The sequence below is a fragment of the Staurois parvus genome, unplaced genomic scaffold (genome assembly GCF_062004578.1).
Source record: "Staurois parvus isolate SC_StPar_1 unplaced genomic scaffold, SC_StPar_1.0 ptg000562l, whole genome shotgun sequence".
NCBI lineage: Eukaryota > Metazoa > Chordata > Amphibia > Anura > Ranidae > Staurois > Staurois parvus.
In genome coordinates, this window is record NW_028318358.1 from 10,137,381 (window position 1) to 10,155,937 (window position 18,557).

At 41.6% G+C, this 18,557-nt stretch overlaps 1 protein-coding gene across 2 annotated transcripts in view; it reads left to right on the top strand.

The window, feature by feature from the left end:
• RARG (retinoic acid receptor gamma) overlaps nt 1–18,557 on the top strand; it is a 263,440-nt gene that overhangs the window by 187,641 nt on the left and 57,242 nt on the right. The window contains exon 1 of one of the 2 annotated variants that reach the window (XM_089691463.1): nt 11,213–11,523. The exons of the other annotated variant lie outside the window; for it this stretch is intronic. Within the exon in view, the coding sequence (XP_089547589.1) occupies nt 11,382–11,523 (142 nt within the window). The 5' untranslated portion in view covers nt 11,213–11,381. Of the gene's footprint in view, nt 1–11,212; nt 11,524–18,557 lie in introns of those variants that run through there. 2 annotated transcript variants of the gene reach the window in all.

Below are 18,557 nucleotides of genomic sequence, written 5' to 3' on the forward strand. Positions count from 1 at the left end.
TCCATTCAGTCTTATGAGCCACTGTCAGTCATTATTAGCCATCCAGAGCTATTTGGCTTCCTCTTGCAATGTTAACACTGCCGTCTCATGCATAGCTTACTGCACTGTAATATTGCTATTGCCTTTAATATTGACTGCATGTCACATATGTGTTTGTAAACGGGAAAAAAATTATATTATATGATAATTTGTACAGTAAGGCTACATTCGTGTCCTAGCAATAGACAAGTGTGTGGCGTGGCTTTAGTGCACTGCATTTTACATGTTTTACCATTTGTCCCTATGGAAGATATGCTTTGCTGGAAACAATACCAAAGATTTAAACAGAATTAAATATAGCCTAAAGCTGGTCAAATATTGATATTGAAAGGTTCTTTAATACATTTTCTACTTATAATCAGTTTGTTTTAAAGACTACCTCTGGCTGATATACATCCCCTTGGAAAATGGAACAGTTAAAACAGAAGTATAGGTATGCTTTTTTTAAAAAATAAATCATACACACCTAGGTGGATGCAACAGCGGCCCGATGCTGCATCTGTCCCCCTCCGGCTTTAAGGGTGGGAACTCAGCGATCACATGACCGCTGACTGCTCTGAGCAGAGAGTGGTGACTGTCACTGCTGTCTGCTCAGCCCCCCCAGTGCTCACTGGAGAGCTGGGCTGTGGAGGGGGAGGGAGCGACTGGCTCAGACACTCAGCAGATTGCTGAAAACGGGTCACAGGAGTGCAGAAAGAACTGCACTTCTGTGATCCACAGGAGAAGTACAGCCTTGGCTGTACTTCTCCTTTAAAGGTGAAGCTAGAGCATCCCTTATCCAATTGTTTCTATTGCCCCTTTAGCATATGTGTAGTCATGTCACAAAATCAAATCTGTCAAAATCAAATTTTTTTCTTCACTTTAGATCTTGCTGACCTTTTCTTATGAAAATACTATTTTCTTGGCTGTCATGCTAGTGCTTTGGCTTTAGTACTTTCAAGGAGCAGTCAAATTTCAATCTGTGTGGTCACCCATGTTTAAGAGAATTCGATTGTTAGATTGGTTTCTGTCAAACGGACAAGCTGGAAATCTTTTGTCGATCAGCGGCTGCAGCCAATAGGCCTCAGCCATTGATTGGTGTATTCTGACAGTGGAGAGCCCTGCTGTTATTCTCCTGGGGGGGGGGGGGTATTCCTCTATCCATCTCGTCTGTGTGGATGAAGGAATCTGTTCGTTTGCCTTCAGCCTCTAGGCTGTACAAAAAAAAATAAGATCCAACTATGACCAGCATTAAAAGGAAAATGTAGCAGGATTTTCGTGAAACTGGCTCAAGGCTCTCAACTACATCCACACCACCAGAAATGTGTTCCAAATGCCTGACTGAATTGCTCCCATTGGGTGGTGATATATTGGTAGTACTCACAACCCACCAAGTTAAATTGTATATTAAGCCCGACATCAAATGGCTTTAAAAAGTAATTGTTTCAAATTATTTTTAAAAATATATTTTATGCGTTAAAGCTCTTTAGGAAACCTATCCCACATAAAATTTAAGTACTGTTCATGAAGTGACATTGGTAGAAAAATATTAGGATGCTAGAGTAGAATTTGAGGGATTTTTAAACTTTTCCCTGCCTAGGGGGCATATAAAATCATTCACACTGTATGCAAACTAATAATCTTGTATAAAGACAAGGAGACAGGATGTCTATTGGGCAGTTAATTTAGCCTACTGTCCGAATAGCAGAAATCAAAGAGATTCCGTCATCCATGATAAATGGATGATTCATCCGCTCAGGGTATTACCTTCTGACAGCTGGCTCTGGTGGCTGTCAGGATACAGTGGGCCATGCCAAACAGTGACTGCTGCTAATTGACTATAGTCACTTTTTGGCCGAGATTTATCTGTCCAGATCCTTCAACTTTACAATCACAGAATGTTGGGCAAGTGGGGGCCAGCAGGGGCACTTACTGCTTGAAATTCATCTGGTTCATCAGAAACCAGATGAAATGTGATCAGTCTACTGCCACAGCTTTATTCAGTATATATATAGTATAAAGCACATAGAAAAGTCCATCAATTTTTTGAGCAGATTTGGCCTAGTAAACCTTTAACACAGTATGCATTGTGTAGCCAGCATGTCGATTTTATATCAGCAGGCTCCATTCAGTGAAAAAAATTGTGTCTAGAGGAGCCTTTCCCAGGCCACGGCATTTGTGAGAATGAAGCTTCTGCGGTGCACCCCGGTGTGAGCTCATACTGTTTGTGTGTCAGCAATGAGCATATGCTCGCTGATGACCACTGGGTAATGGTAGTGTCTATTATTTGCTGCTCTGACCATTAGCATCAGATTCACACTGTGCAGAGAGCACTCATCTCCATATTCCAACCGGGGCATTTTGTCTCATGTGGAAATCGCATCCTTCTAGCTGAAGAAGAGCATCACCGCTAGACTTAAAATACTGTCAGAAACTGCATGCTGATATTATACACAATTTTTCTGAGATCTACAGTATTTGATTTTCTTTTGTACTTTGCTTGTGTTTATATAGCACTTGTTTATTCTGCTTTACAATGTGTCACCATTTAAATTGTCGCCAACCCAGTCCAATTTAAAGTCTATCCTAAAGGCTCTTTCACATGAAGCTGCTCCTCTCCATTCAGCAGGTCTGTGAGTGGATCCCCTGCTGAATTGGACCTGAATGGGACGGATGTCAGTTTTTTTTGTCCATCATCCCTGCCCATTCAGTTTGTGTCCGGTGGACACAAGTGGACCCATGATAACTCCTTGGGAGGTAGGATGTAAATGGACCTGTGTCTGTTTACATCAGGCTACCTTTGATCCAACACTTTTAGGTCCTAAAAAACATAAAAGGACGCAGTACTTTTCCTTTTTTGTGGACCTGGCCAAAATTGGAGGTAGGCAGATTTAAACATGTAAACAGAAAAAACTCTGTTAACATCAGCCTGCCCATAGAGCTATATGGAGCTTCTGATCAATGCCTAAAAACCTGACAGGCAGACCTGATTAGAGGTCCTGTGTGAAAGGGCCCTAAGCCAATACATTTACCAAACAGATTACAGATAAGTAGGAAATTGTAAAACCCAAGCTGATCATTTTTTACTGTCTGTGTCCCATTGGGACCATTCACTTCCTGTTCCAGAGATCCAACAGGAAGTGAGAAGAAATCCCTAAAAAAGTGAGGAGAAATTCCCCCTTTGACAGAAATCAATGGACCAGATGTCCCCATTGGAAGATAAAAACTCTGTTCCTGTTCTGGTGATATTTGCAACATTCTGGACTTCCCATCATTTTTCTGTCCCAGTTAACCCTTTGAGGACCAAGGGACGTATTTGTCCCATGTTTTTAATTGCGTGTATGATCTGATCAAGAACTTAAAACTCTTTTTTTTTTTTGGTTTGAGTCAAAATATTAGTTCTTATCAACAAACAACAAATGGATCTAGCTTTTTGCCAATTATTTCATGAAATGGCTTAGTTACAGCAACTGAAGTGTACGAACTTTAAAAACAAAAAAATTGATTATTTTGGCGTTCCAAAATCTTACGGTCCTCAAAGGGTTAATAGTGTTCACCAGGACAAACAGAGAGGGTAGAGTGGACCACAGACAGCAATAAAAATATGACAAGGTTTTAACAATTCCTTGCTTGATCCTAAAATTTAAAAAAAAAGGTTTAGGCTTTTGCTGTATTTAAAGGAATGAGAGAAATGTTGGGCAGTGTTTGATGATCTTTACTTTAGAAAATGCTAGATGCCTGGCCTTTATACAGAAACTTTTTGAGCCACATGTCCAAAGGACACATCCACAACCAACCAACTTGCATTTTCAAAAGAGGAAAATGGCAATCTTTATATTTCAAATACTGCTTTTATACAAACACCACCATACACCATATGGCTAAGTAACATAAAAGTTAGCAGATATAGCAATACGCTTGGCAGCTCTATTAACGATAAACGGGAAGGGGGGAGTAGAGGGGTTTGCCGGCAGCATTGCTCCGAGGGGAAACAAAAATCTTTTCTTTCTGTAAACACATTATGAAAAATTCTTTGAGCTGTAAGCAATAAAACAAGAGACTTTATGGAAAGCTAACCCCAATCCTAAGTATCACATCTTTTACCCCGTTATAAAAGATCTGCCTGTGTAAGGGCAAAAGAAAAAAAGAAATAAAACAAACCATGTAAGCACAATACATGTGCAGAAATGGGAATGACTGCTGGTGGTTCACACAAAGTGTTGGAAAGTCTCTATAATAATGAGAACTTTTGACACTTGTGCTTATTATCATTCACAAGGGGGGCCCTAAACTCTGATGGGATCCCTTACTCGCTAAACATTCCTGGACAGTGCAGATTCAATAAACATTCACTAAGCACTGATGACATTTATTGAATTACAGTTTCTCAAAATAGAGAATTCCATCCTGGAATTGTACAAATCGCTTGGCTCGTGGCATGTCCATATTGATAAAGGAGGAAGATGAAGCCCTGACAGCGTTTTGCTAGACTGTGGAAGTGATTCATTTAGACGAATGAGGTCTATGATCTGAAAAAGAATTACAAAACATCTTTCTTCATACATGTATGTGCTCATACAGATACATCTGTAAATCTGACTCACGTACATGGTGAAGAAACATATACTACCCAGAAATCACCTCTTCTCCATCTAAAAATATATTCATTAACTTGTTGTGTATAGAAAAATATTGGCTTTCAATCTCCTGCCTGTCACACCAGAATACCTGCAGAGAAGTGATTAGCCTTTGTAAAGAATGGAGAGGCACAGCAGTCTGTTGGTCCTATGTAAATGTGCTTACACTTTACACTTTTCCTAATGGGAATGCTCTGAGCTAAGCACTTCATCATGTAAATGGAATCCCCAAGTTTGGAGAAGGGTTCCCAATGAGATCCTACTAGAAGATTTTTGGAACACTCAGTGTTGGTTAGTGGTACTGGAAGTCATGTGTCAAATCATTGTCACTTGTGGGTGCTAAAGTACACTAATCATTGGCCTTCATTGTTTAAGTCACCACAATTAATTTACACTGGGATATATTCTGTGTTTATCTAATCCATTATGGTAACAAACCAATGAACAAATAATTTGACATCTGTAGTTTATATCTAAATCCAGCACTTTTTAATTTAGGATAGAATAGAAAATAATTAAAACCCTTGTCCCATCAGATACATTTCCACAATTTATTCATTACAGGCATTTATATAACACCAACAATTTACACAGAGCGTTACATACCTTACATTCAGAACAGTCTCTGAACTCAAGGAGCTTACAATCTAAGGTCTTTAGCTACATGCAAATATACTGTACATGCACACACATGCATATAAGGGCCAGTTTAGACAGGAGTTAGATAACCTACCAACATGGAAGTGAGAGCAAATCTCTCCGGAGTGCAGACAATGCCCTCTTGTACAGTTGTCACTGGAAGAAGTATCTCCATTTAGGATTTCTTCACATTTTCAGTCCTAGTGACAGTTGTTCCCAGGACACATGGAAAGGGTTTATCTCCCCAGTGGGGATAGACTCAACAATGAGAACATTAGGGTAACCGCAAAAGTAGGTAATAGCTACTTGTTTTGGCGCTAGGGTCAGACAATTTTCATATGGATTCGGGGAGATTATAGTAGATATACCCTGAATAAATCTAAGGGGCATTTTTTCCACAGTCATGGCCATTCCCTTAAGGTCATAAGGGTGTAAGGCTATGGATAGGAATATAAATAAGGCAAAAAAAATTCTATTTCCTTCAGTGCCTTCAAGTTACTTCAGCACAGTGGCTAAGTGGTTAGCACTTCCACCCAGCAGTACTAGGGTCACCGGTTCAAGACACTACCTGCCTGGAGATCTCATGTTTTCCCTGTGCCTGCGTGGGTTTCTTCCCACACTCCAAAGACATGCTGGTAGATAAATTGGCTCTAGTATATAAATGTGAGTTAGGGAGGAAAGGAGCCATCACACAGCTACACTACTAAATCTGTTGTCTGATTTTCAATCATTCTGTATACGGCCCAGTTGCACAGACTGTTCGTACACTATTCTAAATCTGTGTTTAGCCATCTTTTGAATTTTGAGACATCTACAGAATTGTGTTTGTGTAAAGACTTAACAGCAACAATTTCATTGTGCGGATTGCATTGAACCTGAAACAATACTAAATGCTTCCTAGGCCAAGCAGTTAAATACCAAAAACTGTTCAATTGTGTGTTGACACAGACAAACAATGCACTGTATGTTTGCGACTGTTGCTATGTGTAAGCCAAAATCCCCTTTCCCCTTCTCCGATTTGGGGGTTTCTGTAAACCAGCCATTCTCAACCAGGGTTTCTGCAGAGTTTGTTAGCGGTTCCTTGAGCGGTGGCTGATTTACCTCCTATTAAGGCACAGGGATGCACACAACACATGTACATCCCCATGCCATGAAAACAGGGACCTGCATGGGGCACACAGCCAAGCGCCCCAAGTGAATGAACCCAAAAGGAAACAGGCAACACATATGTTTGCTTTCAATGTTTTGTTTATATAAAAGTGATCAGCAGTTACAACTAAACAAAGTCTACAATATCACCTTCAAGCAGTTAAGCACTTATAGTAAGTTAATAGCACAATGCTTCCTTAAGCATTGTTCCAGCAGGTATTCCTGTGGAAAGGTTATCCAGAAGAGAGCACTGTCCTAATCCTGCCCCTCTGCAGGGTGACCTTCAGTGTTCCAGTACATTGGTTAAGCATGAGTGTCAAACTGGCGGCCCCCCAGTTGTTGCCAACCTACAAGTCCCATGAGGCATTGCAAGATTGACAGTTACAAGCATGACTCCCAAAGGTAGAAGCATGATGGGACTTGTAGTTTCGCAACAGCTGGAGGGCCACCAGTTTGACACCCCTGGGTTATAGGATCTGGCACCTCTCCTTCTCTCCTCTGTCCTATCAGAGACCACCTGTCCAGAGCCTGAGCTATCCCTCCTCAGCTGAATCCTGTCCCCACCTTAACACGTTACTAAACCACTACTTTTTTTTTTACTTTTTTAAATACCTGCAAGACAATGGCATAGTGAGCTAGTGTGCACTGCATGCTAGCACATTATGTGAAACTTACATTAAAACAAAGCCCTCCAGTAGCACGCTGTCTCCGTTGACAGGGCTTCCATGTACACCTGGTCCTTCCGGGTTTGCGGGCCTCGGCGGCTTGAATGGCTGAGCCGCGATGATATCACTCCCGTGCATGCATGCAGGAGTCACTTTTTACGGCTCACAGCTCTGAAGGAACAGCACGCGCATGCCGTTCCTTCAGAGTGCATGAGCTGGTGCTCGCCACAGGTAAATATCTCCTAAACGATGAACGTACAGCTAAGCCTTATTATAGGTACAAGTACAAAAACTGACTTTGCTACCACTTTAAGGCTTAGTTTCTCCCACAAGCCTGTCGAAGTGGTATGAGCGGCTATGTCTGTGCAGTCTCTGATTGCTTATACATTTGTATGTGTACATTGTTGTCAGATTGCTAGAGTCCCTGCTCTGCTTCTTCCTGGATAGGACAGTGACCCACTGCTGGTAGATGAAAGTTATTGCCATATTGTGCCCAACTCCTGGCCATAGGCCTTAATATTTGAATAAAGGAATGTTCACACAAGAAATAGGTTCTCCACACTTTAACTTAGCTTGCAAAGATGGTTGTGACATTTGCAATCACATTAACATACTGACAGGACTCTTTGGCACACAATGCCATATACAAGAGCTAACTTTCTATAGTAGTAACTCAGGAATGTCAGCACATAGTTAATAAGCCATCTTTTCCTTGGGAGCACCACATGTTGGGACCAATCTCCCTGTATACTAGAACCACAGCATTCTGCTTCTGTCACAGGGATTGATACTTTTATGTTGTATACCAGTTTCTCTCTATGTCCCATTCTATAGCTGTGCCCAGCCAGACATGCTCCTGGATGTTACTCTCTCACACCCAGGGGTAATAGTACTTACATCAAAGAACACTTAGCCTGTTCCAAAAGGCCTTTTACATCCCGTTCACAGACCACATCAGACTGTCAGGGAGACTACAGCTGGTTCTTCTCAGTGTTAAACTACCTCACTGGGTTTCAGGTTTGTTAGGGGCCCTTGACAGGAGCTAATGGCACATGGCTATGGGGTGTTTGGCTCCAGTGCCCTGTCTATCTAGGCTCCTCCCAACCTCTCACCCTGACATTTACAGTATATTGGCACTAACTCCACCCTGTACATCACTACAGGGCGGCTTTGCCCAAACAGGGACTTAATGAGGAGTATCACCTAAAAAAATAAATAAATAAAAGTCAACAGCTACAAAAACTTTTAAAATACAGCCACTTACCTGTCCTTCGGTCCAGCGGTGTCCTCACCATGGCTGGTTTCGCCAGCCATCTTCTCTCCCTGGCGCCAGCATCTTCAGAGTGGGCACCCGGCTGTGACAGCTTACGGCTTCACTGAGCATGTGCGTGAAGCGTGTCCCAGAAGACGACAGAGAGGGAGGGGGGAGGACAACTTCCACTTCTGATCGCCTAGGCGATTGCAGCGGAAGTGGGAGCGGGTACCTGTCAAATTTGGGTACCCGCTCCCTAAACGTGCCAATCCCTAATGGGGAGCGAGGGACAAAGGGTTAAAGCGGAACATCCCCTTTTGGGTGGAGCTCTGCTTTAACACCCACTTACATAATTCCCTATTATCACACTATTTTGGGACAGATCCACCTAGTGGCAAACTAGCTAACTGCACATGTTAACACACAAATGGGCTGCCAGCATGCAGCACATGGCGACTGAAGCGTCACAAACACATTCATGAACTACAGGCTTCAGTGTTTGTGTATGAGACCTTATACTTATCATCGAAGATCACTTTTTCCTGTGTTTAGATGTTCCTGCTTTAGAGCAGGTTTAGGTGTGTTGTGTGCTGTTAGTCGCAATTAGAGTGCCTAATCAGATCCTGGACCCAAAGAATTCTCTAAATGCACTTAAACTGCTTTCAATGGGACTACCTCTTGCAGCCAATCGCCAAGAACCCCTGCTGGTGTTCTTGCACATAATCAGTGTTGGGTGCATTTGTAGGTGTGAATGCACCCTTACCCTTGCACGTGCATGCAGTGTATTTCTTGAATGCAGAACTTTTGTGTGCAGGAAATACATTGGATGCACATGTGCAGGTAAGTGCTAATGCAAAAAGAAATCAGTGTTTACAAGAGTACAGCTGCATACAGCTATTCACCTATATATCAAGCTGTACACTGCACTTGTTTTCTCCCGGGTAGCAGGAGAAAACCCAGATTTTTATTCCAAGCATTTTTTAAGCCTCTCACTGTCCATGTGCATGAGGTCATAATAAAGCAACAGAAGTTTGCACAGTGCTGTAAAAAGTAAAGGGAGACAGTGCAGATACAATACAATTCAACACAAAAGGGTTAAGCTGGATAACATGGATTGAAATTCAGCTGGTTCAGCAGGGAATGGCTGAATTGCAATCGATGTGTGGCCAATGTGGCTGAACAGAAGTCAAAATGCCAATCAACTTCTGTCCATCCGCCCTTTTGGTATTTTTTCGCTCGGCCAGGCTATAAGCAGCAGTGCTGATCTGTGTATTCTGATGGCGGTAAAGTATTCCTGCTGTCATAATGCAATGGTGGTTATTTACTAAAACTGGAGAGTGCAAAATCTGGTGCAACTCTGCAAAGAAAGCAATCAGCTTCCAGGTTTTATTGTCCAAACTTAATTGAACAAGCTGAATTTAGAAGCTGATTGGCTACCATGTACAGCTGCACCAGATTCTGAGTGCTCCAGTTTTAGTAAATTTACACCCATGACTCAGCGGGGAGGATTCCCCCATCCACCTTGAATGTGTATGGGGGAATCGGGTCAAAAAACTGACTCATATGTGGCCTTACAACAATGTGATAGCTTACAATTTAACCGCTTTATCACTGCCCTATAGCAGAAATACTGCTACAGGGCGGCAGGGGTGTGCAAAATCATGCAATGCAATACGTGATTTTGCATTTCCAGGTGATTTTTCTGCCCCCCCCCCATCCCCGAAGTCCCGCTATAAGTCGCTGATCGGCATCATTACTTGTATAAAAAAAAAAAATCCAGTATCTATACCACCATTTGTAGACATTATAACTTGCATGTAAACCAATTAATTTACACGTATTGGGAATTTTTTAGCAAAGACATGTAGCAGAATACATTTTGTCCTAAATTTATGACGAAATTTGATTTTTTTTACTGGACATGTTTAATAGCAAAAAATCAAAAACATTGTTTTTTTCTGTCAAAATTGTCGGTCTTTTATTTTTTTTAAAGCGCAAAAAATAAAAACCACACAAGCGATCAAAAATCACTGAAAGAAAGCTCCATTCGTGGGAAAAAAGGATGTACCTTTCATTTGGGTGCAGCGTTGTATGACCGCACAATTGTCAGTTAAAATAACGCAGCGTCGTAACGCAAAAAATGGTCTGGTCAGGAAGGGGGGTAAATCCTCTGAAGGGCAAGTGGTTAAGGCTAGGTTCACATCTCATGAATGTATGTTGTTGCACCTTTTTTGGCTTTACAGACCTAGGACAACCCATCCATTTCATTGGGCAGCCCTACGAGCGACAAACACACCAAAGTAGCTCATGCACCTTTTTTGCCCATATAGTTTGATGCTTGTGTCAAGCATTTTGACACATGCAAAAACACACATCTGCTTACTGCATTTGGCGCGTCATTAATAATGAATGGCACCACAAGCGCGACGTGCGTTTTCCATGCATTTTGTGAGCGCTCGCAAAACCGTGCGCTTTTGCGCACGCTCACGAAGTGCTCAGGTCTAAATGTCTGCACACAAAGAGGGCATACACCCTACTGGGGATGAATTGCAGAGTAATCAGATCAATGTCTTCTTGTAATGTAAAGTGAAAGGGGATTTAAATGTATCTTCCTCTTCTACTGAGGTTGTCTCTTTTTCCTGTTGCAGAGGACAGCTGACGTAGGGGGGTAGGTATCAGGATACAGTGGGATTGCTTTGCATTGTTAGGCAGATTTTGGAACAGGTAAAGAATGAAGTTAGTTGTGGAGGAAGCAGAGAGTTGAAAGGCTGTTGTGAAAGGCGGCCCGTCCCATCTCAGCCTCTAGTCACTCCCACAGCCCCAAGGCAGTTTGGCTATTTGCAAAAGGTATGCCACAAAGCAGGCTGTGCTAGAGGAGGAGGGAGAGAGAAAGAGAGAGAGAGAGAGAAAGGAGAAAGCACAGGTCAAGAGGTGGCAATCTCTAGTCATAGCATTGGCCATTGTGCCAGCCCTGATCAGCTCCAGTAAGTGCCCTGTGCACTCCTCTCCTCCATAGACACAATGTATGACTGTGTGGAAGCCTTCCCTCTCATGCCTCGGCCACTCTATGACATGAGTCCCCAAGGTGCCTGCATGCTGCGGAAAGCTGGCTGCTTCGGGGGACTGGACCCTTTCGGATGGATGCAAAGCCACAGTTTACAATGTAGGTAACTCTTTATGTGTCTGTGTATGAATGGGACACTACAAAGCTTGACCATGTACTGATATTTACAGGACAAGTGTTTGTAGTGTCTACTGCAACTGCCCAAAGTCCTTCTGACATTCCCATTGTTGTTACCTAAGCTGTAACTCCTGCTATTTACTAATATGCCAATGTTTGGGTTGACAATGATTTCTGATGTACCGTATTGTCATGTTGTATGTTACCGTTAGTGTGATTGCAGATGATCAGCGTTGTGGGATGCAGCTCCTGCTCTGTGAGATCCATCACATCCCCTCCTGCATACCATGGTGGGATACACAGAGAGGTGACTGCAATGCCTTATTATTTTTACATATCAGTACCATATGTGCAGTATAAACATCCATGCTTTGTCAAGGGACTCTCGTAGATGGATGTCAATTCAACTTGGAGCTTCGTCTATCTCTTCCTACACACATCTAAATAGTTGCTGGGATTGTTAGCTTTTTATCTGTAAAGACTAGTCTGCAGTCGCTCAGTGTGTGCAAAATCGCCCTGCCAAACTTTGATGCAAAAATAGGCTCTGTGTTGTGACAGGCAGGTTCCCATGCCTAGAGCAACGGTCAACTTGGGCATCATAGGGCAGATCCAGGCCACCCCGGAGAGTGAAGAGTTAAAGTGCTCTTTACGGCAAAGCATCTCTGGAAGTGCACACAATGCAGTGGGCTTTCCCAAGGGATGAAGTGTGTGGGTGAAGAAGTTACACAGTCAAGTACTGTGATTGTGCTTGTGAATGCACAGCAGTGGTTCAGTGTCAGTCCTGTGGGTGTGAAGGTTGCTCTAGGTATGATTGTGTGGATATTGTTTTGACTGTGTCAGATTGTGAGAGTGTTCAGTGTGCGGTGGAGGGAGGAGTACCAGTCGGAATGTAGATTTTCTTTCACGCTTGTTGGGCGGGTGATTTTTTTTTTTTTAATATGGAAATTTGGCCAAGTGCCACTAGACAGACAAACAGGATGACAATCAGAAAAGGGCAAAGACACATTAAGCTCCACACCAAGGGTGAAGGAGTGTATCGGTGTAGGTTGTGCCTGTAAATGCTGACTCTCCTCCAGCTATATATGCCTCTCCAGTGACGTTTTCTGGAATCACTACATCCATCACTGTTATATTGTTGCTAAGCTGTCCACCAATGGCGTACAATAAGTATTCCAGCAATGGTTTAGTGACTTTAAAGTGTAATATAAACCACATGTGTGTGCATTGTCTAGAATTTAGTGACATGGTAGTGGCACAAAGCTCTTCGAGGTCACCAGTTCATAGAGCTTAGTATTGGGTTAGCCCAAAATTATCTGCCTTCCCTGTATTGAAATGACAGGTTCACTTAGGATGGTAATAGCATCTTGACAATTGTATTGATTTCACTTAAGCTGGCCACAGGTTATACAACTTTCTTGTTCAATTTCCTTTAGACTTACCTTCAACTATGTAGTGCAAGGGCCTGACTGATTGCTTACAAATTGAAAGTATTTAGGTCTGACTTCACATTATATCTAAAGGCAAATTGTACAAGAAAATTGTATTACCAGCCTTAGACCCCATATTATATGTTCATGAATGTTATATTGAGGTAGTATGATGTAAAATCTGGAGAATGTTTGACCAGCTTTAGTTAATGTCAGTATTTTACATCATACTACCTCAATATAACATTCATGAACATATAATATGGGGTCTAAGGCTGGTCAATACAATATCCAATTTTCTTATTCAGTTTCCTGAAAATGTTTTGGTTTGACCTCATATTTTATGGTTTTGGTAAATCTAAAGGAAAATTGTACAAGAAAATTGTATAGTGAATGGCCAGCCATACGTTATATTTCATTGCATTCCAAACCAATTTTTACCTACAGACATTTATGAATTTTACCTAGTCTATCACTGATCATAAGCATTAGATAATGCCAGACTGAAACTAGGTACCAACTCAATGTCAAACTAGGTACCAACCCTGCCATATAAATTGTTCAAGTGCATTTGTTCAAATTTTTTTTAGGCCTGATAGAGGTAAAAAATGTCACCCCTCTCTGCTGACTCAGTTTAGTAATATATATTTACAATTATAGTGTATTACTAAAATATTGAGAACCTACTTTTTAATGCTGTATATGGAGCTGTTCAAGAACGACCAGTCCACAAGAATTCCATTTCAGCCCTAGCATACTTTCAGATACACCAGCACTTGCAGAAATTGCCAGAGTTGCCCTACTTCCAGTTCTGGTTGGGTGGCTGTCAGATGTTGTGTTGTGATTCTGGTGGATTAACACGTACACTTGGTTATTCATATTACTTTAGTGGAGGAGAGTGAGCACAACTTTACTGCCTGCCTTATCTCAAAAGATACTACAATAATCAATAATAAAAATTCACCTCCTCTAGATGACTATTCCATCCAAAGAAAACGTCAGAGTTATCCAATGGATACCCATGCACATATCAGTTGTCTTCATGTCTGGCTCAGCTAACCCTAGACCTCAAACATTTTGACTGAATAGCGGTCTAAGTTTCCCTTTCAGCAACCACTCAGTGTCTCTGTTTCTAACGTCCTAATGTTCCTACTTTTCTTGCACCAGAACATGGGGAAGCTCATTGGTTGCTACCAGGGTTCTACAATCAGATATGATTACTGATTAAACATTAGGTATTTCAGTTGGTCATATAGTTATGGTTAAATATGGAAGTCTATTGAACATAACTTTGATAAATGTATTTTCATGTAACTTGTAGCTTTGACAGAACAATTTCTCTCATGCCATAAGTGGTCTTTCATTTTCTACCAGCTCTAAACACAGCTTTGGAAAGCTGTGTCTTAGATGTTGTGTTTGCACTGGGATATATTATGCTATGTTATTAATAAATAAATTTAAAAGTTATCCATTTATATGACATAACAATGAAACTGCTCAGAGGGGGTAACAATGTCTTGCCTACGGGAACAGACAAACTTCCAAAGACTGACCACCCTCAAGGTGAGCATAGCGGAACGTTTATGTATTAGTAGTCATAGTTAATTTCCCCTGCCAACACTCTGTAATCTAGGATGGTAAATGGCAAAGTTGATTGGCCGGGATAAATTTCCCCAGCCAACAACTTTGGTTTCATATTAGACAGGCCAGCAGTTACATGTATCCCACCTTCCTCTTCACAAACATGCAAGATCATCCCATGTGAACTTGAATGTTCATGGAACAATCCCATGTTGAAAATATTTTTAGGCCACCAAGTTTTCCATGCACACCTGTCCACCATCTAATATTAAAGACTTCAAACATAACAAGGTGAGGGTGTTCATGTGTTAGTCTATGGAGAGGGGATATTCTTCTTTAAACATACTAGACATGAGATTGTATCCAGTTAGCTAAAAGCAGGCCGATTGGTCAACGGCCATCTCATGTCTATGGGCAGCTTTACATATGAATGTGCGGCCAGATGTTTGTGTTTGGAAGTGAGCCATGCAACACTACTGACTTAGGGCATTTGGATTGTGCATACAGGCATGACTACCCTAGATGGTCTGTAGGAACCCCACTATGTTTTGTTTTTTGTTGGGCAAGACAGAGTTTTCCTGGAGGTTTGAGTAGTCATTCCAGTCTACATTCTCCCATAAGTGTGACTTTTTTGCAAAGGTTAAAACAAGGCAGGATGGGAGTAGGTTGGTGCTTGACAAGTTAAACTGCAAACTACAGTAAAATTGCTGCTGTTGGGTGAAAGGGCGGTAAAACGGAAATGGACAAGCTGAGAATATTATGGGTTTGTGGGTTCTGCTGGAAGTATTTAAACCTGTCCCACATATGCAGCACTGACAAAAGACTTCTTATGCTGCTTCTTCAGGAATTAGCAGGATTCCAGTATTAGGGACAAATGGCTCTTAATGGCCCGACTAGGTTGTAAACATTTTATGACTGTTATAAATGTTTCTACTTTGAAGTTCAGCCCATGGACAAAGAATTTCCTCAATTTTAGAAATTTGGGGTGGAAAACACTGTCATTTTTTTCTCTCATTCCTGTTCCAGCATTTTTAGTGCTTGATTTTTTATGATGGTAGAGGTGAGAGCTGGGTGAAGGGGCCTGGTTGCCTCATTTTTTTCCTCTCCCCTTGATCTGTTGATACCAGTCTGGGGCCCTCGTAAAAGTTCCTTTAAACTTCTCAAATACTCAACTCCATCCCCCCTGCCCCTGCACGACCATAATCCTTTTGTACGTGGGATATGCTGCTTTGTACATGAGCAAATGTTTGATAACTTTATTAGCTGTGTTAACAGCTTCTAAATCACACTGCATTCTAATTCATAGTTTAGCACATTTGATGCAATGGCTTTTTGTCCCAGAGAATTTTTATAGGTTCCTGAACTCTGAGCATTGTAGGAATTTCTAACTGCATTTTTTTCACACATTTCACAAAATTAGAAATAGTAGGTTACTATGATAGCACAGAAATGTCAGCTAGTGCCATAAAAGATAAATAGACCCATCTCAAAGAATAAAATACCAATAAGCATCAATAAGATAGTAATTCATACTTTGTGGTAGATTTTCTTAAACTGGTGCATTCAGAATCTGGTGCAGCTTTGCATGGTGGCCAATCAGCTTCTAACTTCAGCATGTTCAAATAATGCAGGCCATAGACGGGTCAATTATCGGCCGAATTTTCATCCGACCGAAAAATCGGCCGATATTCACACTGTTAGTGGGGCAATGCCGTCGGCTGTTTTTTGCGGATCTTCTCCTTTCTTTTTATCGATCATGCTGGAAAATCTGCAAAAAATGGCCGTTTTTCGTAAGCATTGGTGGCAGCATCCATGGCAGCAACGACCGATTTTTCATTTATTGGCCGACAATTCGGCCGATAAACGGCCCGTCTATGGCCAGCCTAATCTTTGACAATAAAACCTGGAAGCTGATTGGTTTCTATTCAAAATTGCACCAGATTTTGCACTCTCCAGTTTAAGTAAATAAACCCCCTTTGTGTCCTCAGTGATGTCATCCAGTTATAGCATGGGAATTGAACAGGAGTATCAAGCCGAAGAGTCCAAAATGAAACAATTATTTTGCCAAGACAAAAAGAAATAGCCAACGTGTTTTGGGAGCCACAAGCTCCCCATTCATCAGGGAGTAAAGTTTTAAAAAGCCTGGACACAGAGGAAATGCTTTAGCAAATAAAATGTGTATTCAAATGTATATTGAATGTCCAAAACAGTCTGAAGTTTAGCCACTGTTAATGACTGTATACTCTCAAACACTCCCTAGTCGGTTATGATGCACTCATGCCTTTGGTGTTTTATTGCATGTTTTGTTGCATTATCTTGCATTGTTTGCTTCCTAACAGTGTTGACATTGAATTGCAGATTATATTTTCAAGACAGTTTGCTGCACCCACAAAATGCTGTCCATTAGTAAAAGATATTTAGCAGGTACTGTATCTGTACCTATGGAGGAGCACTGTTCTCTCACTAGGACAGGAATTATGTTAAGTCTACAGAACACCTCCCCCTCTCTTTTACCCAATAGCAGAAGCGAGAGGTGTTACATAGTTGAGAAAACTGATAACATTGTTAGAGACTTCAGTTCAGTGCACAAGAAGTTACAAGGGCACTGGAATTCTGGCAGGATCAGCAGGGGATTTTTCTGAACTTGCAATGTAAGCATGAAAAAGAAAACTAGTGCAGCCATCCCATTGGAATGGTAAACTGTAACATGATCATTTTTTTAGTAGAATTCTGTGCAAAACCTGACTACTCTTAAAATGCTCCCTCCCCCTCCTAACAGCTATTCTGACTAACCCGTGTAAGAAAAGATCTGTATACTTACCTATTTTCAGGCCACTCCAGTCTAGCCACGTGATCTCCCGTGTCAGCCAGGGCACAGGAGAAAGCACTTGACAATTGCTGGCAATGCTCGGGATTGCTGACATCACCCATAGGTTTCCTATGGCCCATCCATTGTCAGTGCTCTCTCCTCTCCCCTGCAGCTGCCACTGACTTACATAGGGGGGCCAGATCATGTGATTGAACCAGAGTGGCCTGAAAATAGATAAGTGTACAGATTTTTTTGACACAGGTTAGTCAGAACAGGTGTTAGAAGGAGGGTGGGCACATAAGAGAAGAAAGGTATTGTTTTTAATTCTACTTCAAGAGCACAATTGCATGAAATAGCAAGATTTATCAAATCCTCTTTTGCACCTCTACTTTTCGCTTGAGGTTTCCTATCTGCCAACAAGTGCAGACTATAGATAGGCATGATCTTATAGAATGAGCCTATTCATATGGAAACATAGGGTTCCCCTAAGTCATGCGTTCACATTTGAATTGAATACTGCAGACTCTACTAATTTAGTGTTAGCATTTCCCCCCAGGGATTTTGGTTTTCCCCCTTTTCTGATGTTTTTTTCTCTATAGCCTCACTCTCTCCCCCATCTACCCCTCCCTTTGAAATGTCACTTCCTCTCCTTTCTCACGTTGGCATAGCTGAGTCAAAAAAAGTTGTCAGAGCCTGCGTCAGACAGTGACATACGTGCGCAATGGTATTTGTTGCAATATTGGTGCCTGGTTGAAGAAGGAAGTGAGGCAGACACTTTGATGCTGACATAATACATTTACAGGACAGGCTGCTTGATTTGTCACATACTGCTGTGGTGTAAGGCTTAGTTGGTTTTAAAGCCAACCTTTCATTTTCCTTTAGGCTTTAACAGTGTTAGTACAGAACTAACTATAATGGAAAAACATCATGTATGCTGATTACATACTAAGGAATACCTCTACTCTGTGCCATGCCATGAGTTCTATGGGCTCCTGGAAGGTGGTGGGGGCAATTATGCTTTGTTGTTTGTCAAGGTTAACGTGTATGTATGTAAAGTGGGGAAAGGTTAGAAACCCTGTTAAGTTTTTATTGCTGTCTGTTCCACCGGGGAGATTAAACCCCTGTACATGCCATGCTGACTATTGTCATTGAAACACAAAATAATGGGAAATCCACATTTTTATAGTTGTTCCAGAACA